The sequence below is a fragment of the Pseudonaja textilis genome, chromosome 5 (assembly GCF_049901715.1).
Source record: "Pseudonaja textilis isolate UNSWEBS1 chromosome 5, rPseTex1.2, whole genome shotgun sequence".
Classification (NCBI taxonomy): Eukaryota; Metazoa; Chordata; class Lepidosauria; order Squamata; family Elapidae; genus Pseudonaja; species Pseudonaja textilis.
Window position 1 is genome coordinate 1,906,971 of NC_141994.1, and position 15,603 is coordinate 1,922,573.

The 15,603-nt window shown below is 44.4% G+C and overlaps 1 protein-coding gene across 10 annotated transcripts in view; it reads left to right on the top strand.

Moving 5' to 3' along the window:
• The first annotated feature begins 7,002 nt into the window (after positions 1 to 7,002).
• Positions 7,003 to 15,603, top strand: part of BEND7 (BEN domain containing 7) — a 43,126-nt gene continuing 34,525 nt past the window's right edge. For 8 of the 10 annotated variants that reach the window (XM_087933966.1, XM_087933968.1, XM_087933967.1 and 5 more), the window contains exons 1-2: positions 7,003 to 7,495; positions 14,899 to 14,982. In XM_087933966.1, the coding sequence (XP_087790092.1) occupies positions 7,435 to 7,495; positions 14,899 to 14,982 (145 nt within the window). In that variant the 5' untranslated portion in view covers positions 7,003 to 7,434. The remainder of the gene's footprint in view (positions 7,496 to 14,898; positions 14,983 to 15,603) is intronic. The other 2 variants (XM_087933974.1, XM_087933975.1) reach the window with 1 other exon arrangement.

Genomic DNA, 15,603 nt, shown 5'->3' on the forward strand with positions numbered 1-15,603 from the left:
AAAATCTTTGGAAGGAAGGAAGGAAGGAAGGAAGGAAGGAAGGAAGGATAAAGACTTGGAAGGGACCTTGGAGGTGATCTAGTCCAACCCGCTGCTTGAGCAGGAGACCCCACCCAGTTCATCCTCGAATTACAAAGGTTCATTGAGTGACCGTCCAAAGTTACAACGGCACTGAAAAAAAGGGGACTTATAACCCCTTTTCACACTTACCACCATTGCGGCATCCCCCTGTTATTCAGATGTTTGGCCACTGACTTGTATTTACGACAGTCGCCATGTCCCTGAGTCACGTGATCCTGCTTAGGGACTTTCTGACAAGCAAAGTCAATGGGGAAGCCAGGTTCACTTAACAACTGGGTGACTCACTGAACAACTGCAAAGATTCACTTCACGACAGTGGCAAGGAAGGTTGTAAAATGCAACAGAACTCACTTAACTAGATAGATGAAGACAAACCTCCAAGTGGCCTCAACGACCCTCTAAAAGGGTGCAAATGACCAGCTGTCTTCAAGGAGCTTAAATCCTTCCATTCCCCACCATTCTGTCAGAGCTGAAGAAGCTTCTGGGATGAGAAGAGAAACGTCTTCCAAGAAAAACAAGAAAGTCTTGGACAAAAAGCACCTTTGGGGAGTCACTTAACCAATGTCTCACTTAGCAACAGAAATGTTGGGCTCGATTGTGGTCGTAAATCAAGGACTCCTTGTATTCTGCTTGGGCTGCAAAGGGCTTGAGCATGTTTTCTGTCACATTCAAATAGTGTCACAATCTCAGTTTTGTTTCCCTGTTGTGAGAAATCCAACAATAAAATATATTACAATGCGCCAAAATGGACAGATTGAAGGAACAAGATAAACTAGAATACTATAAAGTATGGAATAAATGTTACTATTGGAGAGGTATGAAAAGGAGTTCACAAAATTTGAAATAAGAACTCAAGATGAAATAGGGAAGAGATGAGACAGAGATGAAAAATAAGAAAAAAAACTACAAAGCTCAAATGTATATATGTATATAAATGTATATATGATCAGATGAGATTATATATATATATATATATATATATATATATATATATATATATATATATATATATATAATATATATATATATATAGGTCTAGATGTGTTCGGGTCTTTTCCCGCGTAAGATTAAGAGTATCTTGGCAACGTTTTGGCAGAATCTCATCTGCCATCATCAGGCTTCTGTATTGTGTTCCTCTGTGAGTCAGACTTTCACAGCCGTTTCTGTTTTAAATTTGGGGCTAGCCTACTGCTGTGCCAGAATGGTTTTTTCTTCACCCTGATTGGTTGGGAGTCTTGGTATCTGTTTATTGGTCTTGGAGTTTACTGTGTTCTGCTTGATTGGTGTTTCTAATATCTTCTGTCTGTTTTGTGGCTGTTTTTTGTGTCTTGATTGGCTGGCAACATTGTGTTCCTGTATTGGAGGCTTTTAGTGCAGCTTGCTTCCGAGTAAATGGACGGCTATCATTTGTTAGGAAGCTAGGTTTCATCTGGGTGCCTGGTTGGGGTGTGTTTGAGCTGGAGGTATCAGGGGGGGATCTGTTTGTGCCCAGGTGTTTGCCTGGCTTGTGGTGTGGAGATTTTTTTGTTTGTGAGTGCAGGCTTCCAAATAATTCACAGTCTGGTGGAATCATCTCTTCTATTCATGCTTTCAGGTCTTTTTTCAATCTCTATGGCTTCTCTGATAATTCTACGGCTGGGGTTTTCTATAGTGGCTAGGGTTTGGGTGCCATTGAAGTCGATGCTATGACCTGTGGCTTTCATGTGTTGGACTAGTGAGGAAGTGTGTTCCAGATTTTTGACTGCATTTTTGTGTTCATTTATTCTTCTATTGGTCTGTCCAATGTATGTGGCCGGGCATGATGCACAGGGGACTTCATATATGCCTTGGTTTTCCAGGTCAATTTTATCTTTGGGGTTTCTTAGGATGGCTGCTATTTTTCTGTCTGTTTTGAAGGCAGTCTTGATGTGATGCCTGTGTAGTATCTTACTGATTTTGTCTGTAGTACCTCTTATGTTGGGCAAAACAGCTGTTCCATAGTTCATCTTCTTAGGTCTCCATTATATCTAAGTGTGTTTTTGTGGATCAAGCCAGTGATTTTGCTTTTGTGGAAGCCGTTGGCTGTCAGTACTTTAGTCAGGGTGCATAGTTCAGTCTTTATGTGTGTCTTGTTTGCCAGGTGTTTGGTTCTGGCAATTAGTGTTTTGGCCATGGAGTTTATCTGTGCTGGGTGGTAGTAGGATTGGTGGGATATATATATATATATGTTTTCTTAAGTTTTCATGGGTATTTATATGTATGGCATTCAGCTTTGTTCGGGTATTTTCCCACATCATTGTAGTTGTGCTTTTGGAGTTGTAGCAACATTTCGGCAGAATCTCATCTGCCATCATCAGGCTTCTGTACAGACGAACACAATACAGTTCACTGTTTTTTAATGTTTATATTCAATAAAATTTATAATAATAATTGTTTTAAAAAGAAATGCAACAATGCAAACACAAGACTTGGCTGCATTCTCTCAAACGCAGTTGAGCACAACGTGATGAGGGCTGCATAAATATTGCATGCTTCTGAATTTGTTTTTAAAAGCCCCAAAATGGTCGGGCCCCATCTGGAAACCAGACAGTCAAGCCAAAGCTTAAGATAACTCACAGGGACAGCCCAGGTCAGTAAATAAATTCTGCATTTATTTATTTTCATATTTGCTTATCTCCCACCAATCAATCCCAAATCAGGTTTTATGTAAGTTGCTTTGTCCTGCTGCATGAATTTGAATGACCCCTAGGTGGTAGCATTTCTTTTTCTGCATCGCTGTACTGCCCTCTGGTGGCCCCCTGAATTTCTGCAGTCTTAATTTCTGCTGTCTTCATAGTCCATGAAATTTGCTTACCAATATTTGGAACAAAAAAAAAAAAAACATTCTACAGTTCATTTGGAAAAAATAATCAGAAGGGAATTAAGATGAGATGCCTCTTCCTTATATGTTTTATACACTTTCTTCCTCTTTCCTGTGATTGAGAGAAAAGGACTCGTTCCAAATTACTCAGCCGGCTTTCAGAAGAGAGTAGACAACCATTTCTCCAGTATAGTATAGGGTTTCCTGCTTCAGCAGAGGGCTGGACTAGAAGACCTCCAAGCTCCCTTCTAACTCTGTTACTGTCATGAGTTAGCCTCACTCCCCACTCCTGGCCATGAACACCAGGCCTTTACAGCGCATAAATACTTTGATTACAAAATACACTTTGCACATGCCCAGAGTTCCATCCCACCATATTCAATTACAGCTCAATTCCCACCAATCCATGAGCTTCAACCCTGGAGGCTTTCAAGAAGAGATTGGACTGCCATTTGTCAGAAATGGCGTAGGGTCTCCTGCTTGGGGAGGGGGGGTTGGACTAGATGATCTACAAGGTCTCTTCCAACTCTGTTAATCTGTTAAAGTATCTGATCTGCAGTGCCAATTTTAATGAGGCGTGTTTTTCTACCTTGGCAATTCTGGGAATGGAAGTCCGTTGTTTTAAAATTGCCCAGGTGGAAAAACACAGAGTTAGGATATGTCTGCGCAGTTGTATTAAGATTATTGGCACGTTATTTGCGATGGTAAGTTGGCTGATCGTATTTTATTTATATATAGATATTCGTAGCCATTAGATTTGAATAGGTCAGCATTTAAACCTTGTAAAAAAAATGAGACTTCCTTTTCCAAAAAGCAGATGGTCACTTTAAAAAAGTTCTTTCCTTCAAAGGCTTCTACAAATCACCCAAAATAGGAAATGGTTGCCATGTTCATTTAAGGAAATGCATTTTAAACACCACAGAAAATATAGGTTTTCAAAAAGAAAAAAAAAACAATCAATCACTTTAACATGTTCTGCTTTTATTTGCTTCCAAAGAAGCTCAGGCTTTGCTTGATGTATTCATTTCAGAGACTTGTACTTACGCCAAAAACCTAAAATAAAAAATAAAACCTCAGGCAATGACCAAAATTTACCCATGAGGAATATAGTACAGACACAAAGGTCTGTTAATGACCAATGTTAAGATTAGAAAGATTTGGGTTTCTTAGGACTAATAATATAGTATCTGGAACTGAAAGAGGCTTTTGTCTTTTCTTTTTTAATTTGTTTAGTTTGGTAATACAAACTGTGGAAAAATACATGATAAATAGCTGGATAATAGTAGATAGATTAGATGATAGACCGAGAGAGAGAGACAGACAGACAGACAGACAGACCGACAATGAGGGGAGGGAGAGAGAGATTCTTGGTGCTCTCTGAACTTGGTCGTTTTCTTGCAGACATTTCATAACCTAACTAGGTAACATCATCAGTGCTAGAAGGGAGTGGGGGGATGGGCCCTGATGATGGGTCATGAAATGTCTTCAAGAAAACCACCAAGCTCAGAATGCACCAAGGACCCCACAGTTTAACCCTGAACTGGAAATATTCTCCTTTATTAGATATAGCTAGAGATAGATAGATAGGTAGGTCAGTAGGTAGCTATATAGAAAGGTAGGTAGGTAGGTAGATAGATGGATGGATGGATGTAGATAAGTAGGTATGCAGGAAGACAGACAGACAGCAGTAAATACATAGCAATAGAGAGAGATACAGAGATACATAGATAGGTAGGTACATATATACATACATGCGTACATACATACAGATAGAAGGAAGGAAGGAAGGAAGATTAGAATGAAAATTGCTTCATTTTTTTGGCAAGGTTCATTTTTCTCTGCTTTTCAGTTTCAGAGCCATGTTGCTTTGCTCATAAGGTGTAATATTACCATATTACCTACCATATTCTCCTTAATGTCCTGGGAAGGCCAATCGTCATGAGAAATGAAGGCTGGCCTATATTAGAAGGGGTGATGAGAGGGCAATAAAATTATGATCTGGAAAGAGTTGGAAAATTTGCAGCAACCACACAACGAAAACAAAAAAAGAATCCATTTGAAGTCATTTAGGGTAAAGAATATAACATCTGGCTCAGGCTCCAAGTGAAGAATTCAAGTTATCATTACTAATTTAGTTGACCTTGAAGTATGATTGCTTTGATCTTTTGAATCTGATTGTGTTGAAGGCAATTGTGCTCATCACCCAATCTAATCTTAGCGGCTGCTCTAAGGTGTACATTTTTTAATTTTATTGGTGGTCCTGTTTTCTACGAAATACTGTCTCTGAAAAATGTCATCTTTCCTTGCCATTAGTTCCCGCTGGGTGTAAAACAATGTACCACTGTGCTTCAAGCCAGATGAAATATTTGAATACACTTTTCATGCAAATAACTTCATTGTTGATCAAGTTTCTCACGTGCACCCCTTTCATTCTGGATTTGTAAATGCCTTTGTAGAAAACAAATTCTTCAGCAGGTCATAAGATGAGAAGTGAGACCTTATTTTATCTTCCAAACTGTGGAATCGTTCCTTTTTATTTATTTATTTTCAAATATGGAAAATGGGCAGTTATTCCTTTTCTTCAGAGAAATGTTGATTGGAGACCGGATTTTAGAAAATGGGCTACATTTATCTATAAGTCAACTGAATCAAAACATTTACAGTGTAACTGATGACATGGAAATCCATGAATTAGTTTTGATTAATATAAGATACATTGTCTCCTTGAATTTCCTTTCTCCCCAGTTGTGTTGTGTGTATTGCTTGCATGTTGACTATTTCTTTAACAAATTAAGATAGATGATAGATGACAGATAGAGAGAGAGAGAGAGAGAAACTGAGATTTCCCTCTTTCTTTCGTCCTTTTTCTTTCTTTCTCCAAGGGAAAGAGAGCGAGAAAAGGACGGGAAATTTCCTGGGCCTTTCAGGAAATGTGACTTGAATATTTTGGTCCCGCTTTCGATTTTAAAGAAAAACCGAGGACTTTCATTTTTCTCTCCCTTCTGTCTATTTCCAGAGAGTCAAAGTCAGCCGGAGAAGTGCATTTCAACCTGCTGAAAAAGCACATTTCGCATCTCAACAGAAGTTTAAAAAAAAAAAAAAACCATTAAGAGACGCCCGCCCTCGTTGCGCGTGTGCTCAGACACGTGTAAAAAAAAAGGGCGGGCCCTTCAAACACGTGGGCACAAGCCCCCCCCACCCCCCGAGTTTCTTTGCACCCCTTTCCCAAAGGACCCTCCGTCCCGTCCCCCTCGGTGCATCCAAGTCCTTTCTCAAGACACACACACACACACACCCAAACAAGAAGTATCTTCCCCATGGTTTCCCGCGTGGGCCGCCTTGCAGGGGCTGTTTCAGGCGGCAGCTCCCGTCCTTGGGACTCTTTACACGTGTACTCGATTCTTCTTCTATTTTTTTTAATGGGGGTTGCAGAAAACCCCACGGAAACGGAGCCTTCGAATCCAAACTGGCGTGGAAGACCCCCTTCCCCCCATAGCCCAGTGGGGTCGCCTGGAAAGGGGGCGCGTTTTCCAGCGCGTGGAGCCCTCCCCCTCGCCAGGGCGCACCCCCAAAATCCCCTTCGGGGGGAGGGGGGCACGGCTCTCCCGCGTGGAGCGCGCCCCTTCCTCCCTCCCCAATTCTTCAGCCAGCCAGGGGTGGGGGAGAGAGAGAGAGAGGGAGTGGAAAGGCGCGCGCGGTTCCTGCCTGGGTGGGGGCGTGGGTTGGGGGTCTTTCTTCCCCGGAGCAGCCCCCCACACTCCCCCACGGTCCCACGCGAAGAGCCCCCCGGCCGGCCCAAACGGGAGCCGGGGCTGCGGTCTTGCCAAGGTCCCCGGGATGGAGAGGCCGGGCGTAAAAGAGAGACGCGCGCCCGGCCTCTCCATCCTTCGCCTTGTAAGCGCCCTTCTCCCACCTACCCACCCCGCCGTTGGCTTTGCCGGGGCCCGCCCTCAGCTCTGCCCCCGCCGGGCTCCGGAGCCGCCACGGGGTGCGCTGTGGTGCCTGGCAGGCCGGCTTCCCCCAGCAGGTGGCACCGGGAGCCCAGGCGCAGCAGCTCCGGCAGGGCCAACCCGCGAGCCATTGCGGCGCCCTGCGCGCAGCCAACAAGAGCCTCGCCTCGCCAAAGGCAAAGCCGGGCCGGCCGCGCCGCTGCCCTTCTCCTCCTCCTCCTCCGTCCCCCCGAGCAAGGAAGGCAAAAGGCGAGGAGGTTCCCGCAGCAACACCGGCCCGGGCCAAAGTTTGGGCTGGATGCCACGGCGGGGAAGGCGCCGTTGGGCAAAAGTTGCCGGCGGGGCGCGCAGCACAAACCCCGGGGCGCCTCCTCGGCCCGTTGCGCGCCGGGGCCGATGAGAGCCCCGCAGCCGGTTCGGCCTCGCTCGGCGGCGGCGGCGGCGGCGGGGGTCCCCGGTCCTGGCGGCTCCTCCCCGCGATCCTTCTGAGCCTCCTTTCTTCCTCCTTTCCTTTCTTCCTCTCTTCCTTTCTTCCTCCTTCTCCTCCTCCTCCTCCGGCGCGCCATGGAGTTCTCGGCCAGGAAGCGCAGCAGGAAATCTCAGAGCTTCAAACTCATCCATGCAGGTGAGTCCTTGGCCGGGCCCGGAGGGAAGGGGGAGGGGAGGGGGAGGGAGGGGACTCTCGAGGGAGGGGTCGGGGGTCCCCTGATGCTGCCTCTAGGGGTCCCCTTGGTCCCCCCAAACGTTGCCCCCCGTAAAGTTTCAAAGGCGGAGATATGGGGTCTCTTTCCCCCGCCCCTCCCCACGCGCAGAGTTTTGCAAGGGGAGATCCGCTTTTCTTTTAAGATCTACTCTCCCGGAAGGATCTCAATCAGATCCCGGCGCCCTCCTTCCTCCTCCTCCTCCTCCTCCTCTCCCACCGGGGGGCTTGGCGCGGATTGGCATCGCCCTGCAAAGCGCCGACGAATTTAATTTGGGGAGGTGGGCCGTTAAATGGTTGCAATTTGGCTCCGTGGCTGGGAGTTCTATTTCTATTTCTCTTTCCAGAAGGGAAATAGAGAGATTTGCCCAGCCGGAAACCTCATGCAAAACCTTCTGGGGTACACTTCCTTTCTGCGTTGTATAACAGGTGTTCTCGTCGGGTGGAGGGGTTGAAACTCAGTTGAATCTGACTTTCAAACATGGCTGGGGAAAGGAAGGGCTGAGCCTGGAGACTAATATCTCCAGGAACTGCATGCTAAGTTCAAGGCAGGTAAATGGAGAGTTTAAACTGTGTCATGATCACAGTTCACCAGTATTGTTACTCATACTTAATAGGGGCCCCCGGGTTCTTTCTTGGAAATATGTCATAAGGGCAAACAGATCTTAGCAAATGAAAAAGGGAAGGGAAAAAGAAAAAATGAAAAAGAACGTTATTGCCAGGAATCAAAAAATCACCTGAAATGTTGGCTTTTCTAAAACAAGTCTAAGGTTGTGTTTATAACACAGTTGCTGCGTTGTTGGGTGTTAGCGATCTAAGGAAATGACAGTGAAAATCTTCCCAGAAGGAAAGCGGGGATCAGTTTATTTCTGAACTCTCTGTTTCCTTTCACAACTTTTAAATGAAATGGTGTCAGTGGAAGGTAGATTTAGAGAAGCAGGTATATTATGTACAGGTCAACTTAGGACCCGGAATTCAACCCAAAATTTATGTGGCTGAGCGAGACATTTGTCAAGTGAGTGTTGCCTCGTTTTACGATCTTTCTTGCCACCGTTGTTAAGGGAATCCTTAGAGTTAAGTTAGTCACACGGTTCTCAAGTGAATCTGGCTTCTCCGCCGACTTCGCTTGTCAGCAAAAGGGGATCTCGTGACACCACCACCCCGGGGACTCTGGGACCGTCATAAATACGAGTCAGTTGCCAAACGTCTGAATTTTGATCCTGTGACGAAGGTCGTAAGTCACTTTTGGTTCAGTGAGGTCATAACTTTGAATGGTCACGAAATGAACCGTTGTAAGTCGAGCAGCGCCCTTGCAGAGAAAGTGCTGTGATTAATTACAGTATAGGTTTCCCATCAGGTAAGGCCTGAGGAATCATTTCTCCGTAAGAAAACAAAATGAATGCTCAGATAAAATACTTTATGTCCGCCGAGCATTTCATCTTGCTTTTAAATTGTCTGCAGACCGTCCAGTTATCATAATCCGGGGGTGGGGTGGGGATTCCTTTTGAAACCGAAACCGAATGAAGGCTTAGCAGTTGTTGTTGCTGTTTTAAAAGAAACGAGGCTTTGAAAATGCCAGAGATGTTCTGGGCTGCTCCTTTTTCTCCTGTAGTTTTTTCTGCATCGTATAATATATGCAGCTTATATGGATAATTCTGTATTTATTTTGTCATGTTTATGTAGTGCATGTTGGAGCTTGGTGACATTTTGAGAGCTGAATGCAATGAAATTTCATTTTAATGTATGCTGATTAGTATGTATTCAAAGTGACAATAAAGTTCTTGCTCTATTCTATTCCATTTTCTATTCCATTCGATATTTTCTACTCTATTCTATTTTCTATTCTGTATTCTATTCTATGTTATTTTTTATTTTCTGTTCTATTCTCTATTCTATTCAACTCTGTTCTTTCTGTTCTATTCTATTCTCTATTCTATTCTCCTATTCTATTCTATTCCCTGTTCTATTCTATTCCATATTTTCTATTCTATTTTCTGTTCTGTATTCTATTCTGTTCTGCTCTAATTTCTATTTTTTTTTATTTTCTATTCTATTCTGTATTCTATTCAATTCTTTTCTTTTCTATTCTTTTTCCCTATTCTATTCTATTCTATTCTATTCTATTCTATTCTATTCTATTCTATTCTATTCTATTCTCTGTTCTATTGTATTATCTATCCTATCCTATTCTCTATTCTATCGTATTGTAAATTTGCACAAACGAGCATGTATTTTCCCCCCCGTTGTGCCTTCACAAGCCTTTCCTTAGCAGAAAAGGCCAGGCCTTTTCTCCTTGAATCATAGGCAGAGTGTCAGAGGCCATCCTTGCTTGCTGTCACTTCAACAGATACACACGGCCTCGCTTGCGGGCCCCAAACTGTAGTATCTCCGAAAAATAAGAGGCAGTGTCCTGCTCCTTTACTGACTCATAAATTATGTGGAGTGTAGCACGCAGAGCTACAGCCTTAAATGAAACAGCCACATTGTTTTAAAAGGATTCGTGGCAGGTAAGTGAGTGCCAGAGACAGTAAATAAATAAACAGGCTCGGTTAATCTTTTGATGTGCATCCTGAACCAACCTGAATTGCTCGTTTATTTTTTTATTATTATTATTTTTATTTCTGTATATGTCCATTCTTGGGAATAATCTGACGTGTCCTGACAAGGGAGGCGATTTAGGCTTGAAATATACTAAATAATAGCGTCTCCTGGCTACGTTATGCAGGTAGTCCTCCACTTATGACAAGGGTGCCCAAAAGTTCTGTTCCCAAGCGAGACGGTGGTTAAGTGGAAAGTCCCAGATCTGATTGTGGTCCTGAACCAAGGACTACCTGAAGGGGAGGAAGGCCGTTCTTTCAACCCTAAACTGAGTTTGCTCCAATTTAAGGTCGTGACTTCTCCTGCTGGCTTTGTGATTTACAAGGGGTTTCTGTGGGAATACTAAATGCTGCCTAACCCCAATAAAATAAAAGCAAAGCGAGTGCTTTCCAGAAGGCAGGGCAGCTGGTCCTCAATTTACAACCACGGTGTATGTTGCTAAGCAAGAAATTTGTGAAGTGATTTCATGACTTTTCTCGCCACGTGTGATGACCCCGGGTGGGATACAAGACAAACACAGTCACAGAAAACAGGTGAAGCCCCTTTTATTCCTTCACTTTGCTTCCAAGCTCCAAATATCTTTGACGGAAGACAAAAAACACTCCCACACAAACAGTCACAAGAAGAAGGAAAAAAGCAACACAAACCAGGCAAGTATAAGGGCTGGAGGACATCCACAGATAACACACACTCGGAAGGACGCCAAACTCAGAGAGGAACTATGAACTAGAGATATTTACATGCTTTGTTTCCAGCGTTTGCCCGTATGCCTGTCCATCCTCTTATTCAGTTGTCACAGCTGCAGCCCATGAAGAGGATCAAGGCCCTCTCCTCCTGAGGAGACCACGTCTCTCCCTTATCCTCTCCTCCCTGTGTTCCCTAGGATGGAGAGGGGATGGGCCTGGGTCCTCCTCTGACTGCCCAGCCGGCCTCTGCCCTTCCCCAGCCTCCTCCACAACCTCTGGAGCCACACTCCCGCTCCTTGTCGGCTGTTCCTCCTTTCCCTCAGAGTCAGCCTCCAACAGGGGCACGACACCACATTTCCTAAGCGAAATGCGCTGTTGTTGTTAAGCGAGCCACATGGTCATTAAGTGAATCTGACTTCCCTTCTTGACTTGGCTTGTCTGAAGGTTTCAAAAGGATTGCGAGGCCCCGGGGGACGCCCATCGTAAATACGAACCACGTGCCAAGTATTCGAACGTGAACTATGGGGATGCTGCGGTGGTCATAAGGGAGGGAAATGGCCGTAACTCCCTTTTTTCAGGACCATTGTCACTTTGAACGGTCACTAAATGAACTGTTTGTCCATCGAGGACTATCTACATCTTTCAGGTTGTGGAAACGTCAAATGCAAATGAAAAGAGGGATGATAACAATAGCTAGGCATCCTGAGTATGACCGAGATTTAATCGTGATAAAAAGTGGTCGTAAAAACTGGGTACAGGGAGCCCTTGGCCTACCATCCAAGCCCAAGATTTCCGTTGCTAAGTGGGACATTTGCTGGGGGAGTGTTTGACCCCCGTTTGACCCCCTTTCTCGCCACTGTGGTTAAATGAATCCCTGCAGTTCTTAAAATTAGTCCCCTGGTTGTTAAGTGAATCCGGCTTTGCTTGTCCGAAGGTCGCAGAAAGGAATCACGTAACCCCAGGATCCAGTGACCCTCACAAATATGAATTGGCTGCCAAGCCTCTGAATATTGATCAGTGGGACCAGGGGGAGGCTGCAACGGTCATAAGTGGAAAAAATACGGTCACAAGTCGCTTTTTTCAGTGCCGTCGTAACTTTGGTCACTAAATGAACCGTTGCAAGTCTAGTGAAGAGCAGGACCAGGGGAGACAGGATAACAGTCTTCCAATATTTGAGGAGGGGCTGCAACAGAGAGAAGGGGGTCAAGCTATTTTCCAAAGCACCCAAAAGCCAGACAAGGAACCATGGACCAAGGAGAGATTCATCCTGAAAATACGGAGAAATTTTCTGACAGTGAGAACTATCAACCCAGGGAACAGAAGTCGCCCTCAGAAGTGGTGGGAGCTTCATCCCTTGAGACTCTCAAGAAGAGATTGGACTGACATCTGTCAGAAATGGTGCAGGATCTCCTGCTTGGGCGGGGGGTTGGACTAGATGACCTACAAGGTCCCTTCCAACTCCGGTTATTATCCGACTGTCTTTATTCCCTAAGCCAGATTCCTAGAGAAGCACAGGGATTTTGACAGGCATGGGGAGACTCAGGATAAGAAAAACAAGGCCAAATAGGCTGAAAAAAACAGCTTCTATCCCGAGGCAATAACGCAATTGAATTCTACTGTTTAGTGCAGTGTTGGGTGCGGTGTTGTGGGTTTGCAATTCAATGTGTGAAGGATGTGTCTTTGTGTTTATTTTCATGGTCACGATGTGCACCGAAGATGGTGTTCGATTTCGTTGTGTGAGGTGCAGTGACAGTAAAGAAAAGTAAACTAGACTAAACTAAGAGAGAGTTTTTAATCGTCTTCTCCGACCTGCTGTCCATACAACTTATCCAAAGAGAACGGCTACCCGAGGTCCCTCCCATTTAAAAATAGTATTCTCTATTTTAAAATATAATTGTATAATTCTGTCGTGCAACTGGACTTCCAGGAGATGCACTAGATATTTAGCAGACCCTGCACCTTTGAAAAACGCTGGAGGTTTAAACATAACCCCTGCAGCCACAAACAACATTCCAAAGTAGGGGCACAATTCTCTTTTGTCTCTAGTGCACGTTACTGTTAATTATCCCATTTAATTAACAGTAAACCGAGTCACTTTTCCTTCAGTGGAAAGGAAGCCTTGACTTTGCCCTTCTGTGTGGAGTTTTATTGGAGATTGCTGTTAATTTCCACCGATGAGCTGGAGGCTCGTTGGCAGCCTTTCCAAAAAAAATTTTTTTAAAAAGGCAAAGAGATTCTTTGGGTCTCCCACTGAGTTTTATTGCAAAGAGAGGTTTGCAGATCTCCGCTGGTCTTTAATAAGCCCGGCAAACTTTCCATACAAAGAACGGTTGCAGGAATGTCCAGTCTAGTGAAGAGAAGGACCAGGGGTGACCAGAGAGCTGACTTCTCATATTTGAGGGGCTGCCCCACCCCAAAAAAGAGGTCGGCTTATTTTCCAAAGCACCAGAAGGCAAACAAGAAGTAATGGATGGAAACTGATCAAGGAGAGAAGCAACCTAGAACTAAGGAGGAATTACCTGACAGTGAGAACAATTAAATCAGTGGTACAATTTGGGTTCAGAAGTCATGAGTGCTCCATCACTGGAGGTTCTCAAGAAGAAATTGGACAGCCGCTTGTCTGGAATGCTATAGGGTCTCCTGCCTGAACAGGGGGTTGGACTAGAAGACCTCAAAGGGTCCCTTCCCACTCTGTCATTCTAAGTCGCAGCTTCGTGTTCTCCAGATTGTGAAGGCGAGACCTCAAGAGTTGGCAACCCGGGGTGTTAATTTACTGTGCAAATGAGCAGAGCATCCCTTGAAGCTGGTGGAAGAAATACTTAAGGTATTTCGGTTAACATGAGTCGAAGGTTTTATTTTCATTTCTAAGGAGAACTGCCACCCTGCGTGTTTTTCTTGCATCAAATAAAATGCGCCCATAGCTTCTGTGATACAGGTCGTCCTCGACTTACGACTACAGCTGAGCCCGAAGTTTCCGTTGCTAAGGGAGACACTTGTCAAGTTTTGCCACATTTTAGGATCCTTCTTCCTACCGTTAAGTGGATCCCTGCAGTTAAATGAATCCAACTTCCCTATTGACTTTGACCCTGGGACATTGTAACAGTTATAAATACGAAGCAGTTGCCAAGCGTCTAGATTTTGCTCACCTGATGGTAGGGATGTTGCAACAGCCATAAGTGTGAAAAATGTTCATAAGTTGTCATTTTTTTCAATGCCATTGTAACTTTGAATGGTCACTAAACGAAATGTTGTAAGTCAAGAACTCCCTCCTTTTATTTTTAATCAGAACTGCTTTAGTGTGTGTTTCTCCCCCAATTTGCACCAGGTAAAACAAAGATGCGGCGGTAACTTATGAGACACCTATCCAGTCATGCGCTCAACATTCATTGAATTCCCTACCTCCCTTGCTCTGAGTTACTTCCTGTTCTGAGCCAGGCTTCGTAAATTGTAATTAATCACAAACTTGTTTTAAAAGCAAAACCTATTTTACTGCAACACTGGGAATTGTTTTCATTCCTAGCCAGAACTAATCTCACACAGTTCCCCAAGATAAGCACACACCTTTCAGTTCTGTGACATGCTGCCAAAAACAGAAGTATCCAATTAACTATAAAAGAAACCAACCGAAGTACACAGAGCTTCAAAGATGACTTGGAACCGATTGAATGACTTTGCTTCCTGCAAAGGTTTCGTCATCTTGGCCTGACTTTTATATTTTATGGGAGGGGCCATCACCTCCCAGCCTTACTCCCGAATGGCCCCTTTTGTTTCAGTTGGTCTCGTCTTCTGGCAGCTCTGCACACATACGCACTAGGAACAGGCTCCCTCTGTTCCTCTGCCTTGCTGCTGTCAGATTCCGGAGGCTCCAAATGCAGCACCCCACTCCCAGATGGTCCTGGCCCCGTCTCTGCATTGGATGCAGGACCCTTGTCTGACTCCTCTCCAGACTCCTGGACTGGTCCCCCTTCTTCCCCACTGTCCAATTCCGCTGCCGGCGAACCACAACAGCTTCCTTACTTCTTTTATTTATTTTTCAAATTGCAGATTATCATCCGGAGGTTTACAAGATCCCAGATTACAGCAACGATGTGAACGGCAATGCCAAAGAAATACAAACACTTTATTTAGGTACGTTGTCATGGGGTTTAATTTCCAAGCCTTACGTTGGGGCAGAGCGAACGACGTGTGTGTGTGTGTGTGTGTGTGTGAGTGACAATGTGGATCTGCACAACCAGAAACATTGTCTGCTCTTCGATAGCCAGTCCTTTCCAAAGACTTGGCGTTCTTATTATTATTCTTATCATTATTTGGCGGGGCAGATTGCCGGCATATCTTTTATTAACATTTGCTTTTAAAAAAAAAAAAATCGTTCAATTGTAAGATGCAAATGGTGCTAATTGTCACTCACCCGGAAAACCAACGCTGAGTGTGCATCTTGCAGCTCTTTGCTTAACCTGTATTTATTTTGCATATTTGCCGGCGTGCTTCACTTAGCAGAAGTCGATGTAATTGAGGGCGTTACGTCTTTGACATCTGGAGAACAGGAATTCAATTTCCAAGAAGTCGCTCTTTGTTTGGTATTTTTTTTTGCCACGGCCATCGAAGGGATTTACTGTGTTGCCTCCATGCAAACTCCCTTCCCCTGCTGCTTATTTCTCAGGAAGCAGAGAAAAATTACGTTCAGTCGGCTGTCCGAAAGGGGCGAAGAAAAATATTAGAAATATTATAATGGGCAACCCTGGACCCATG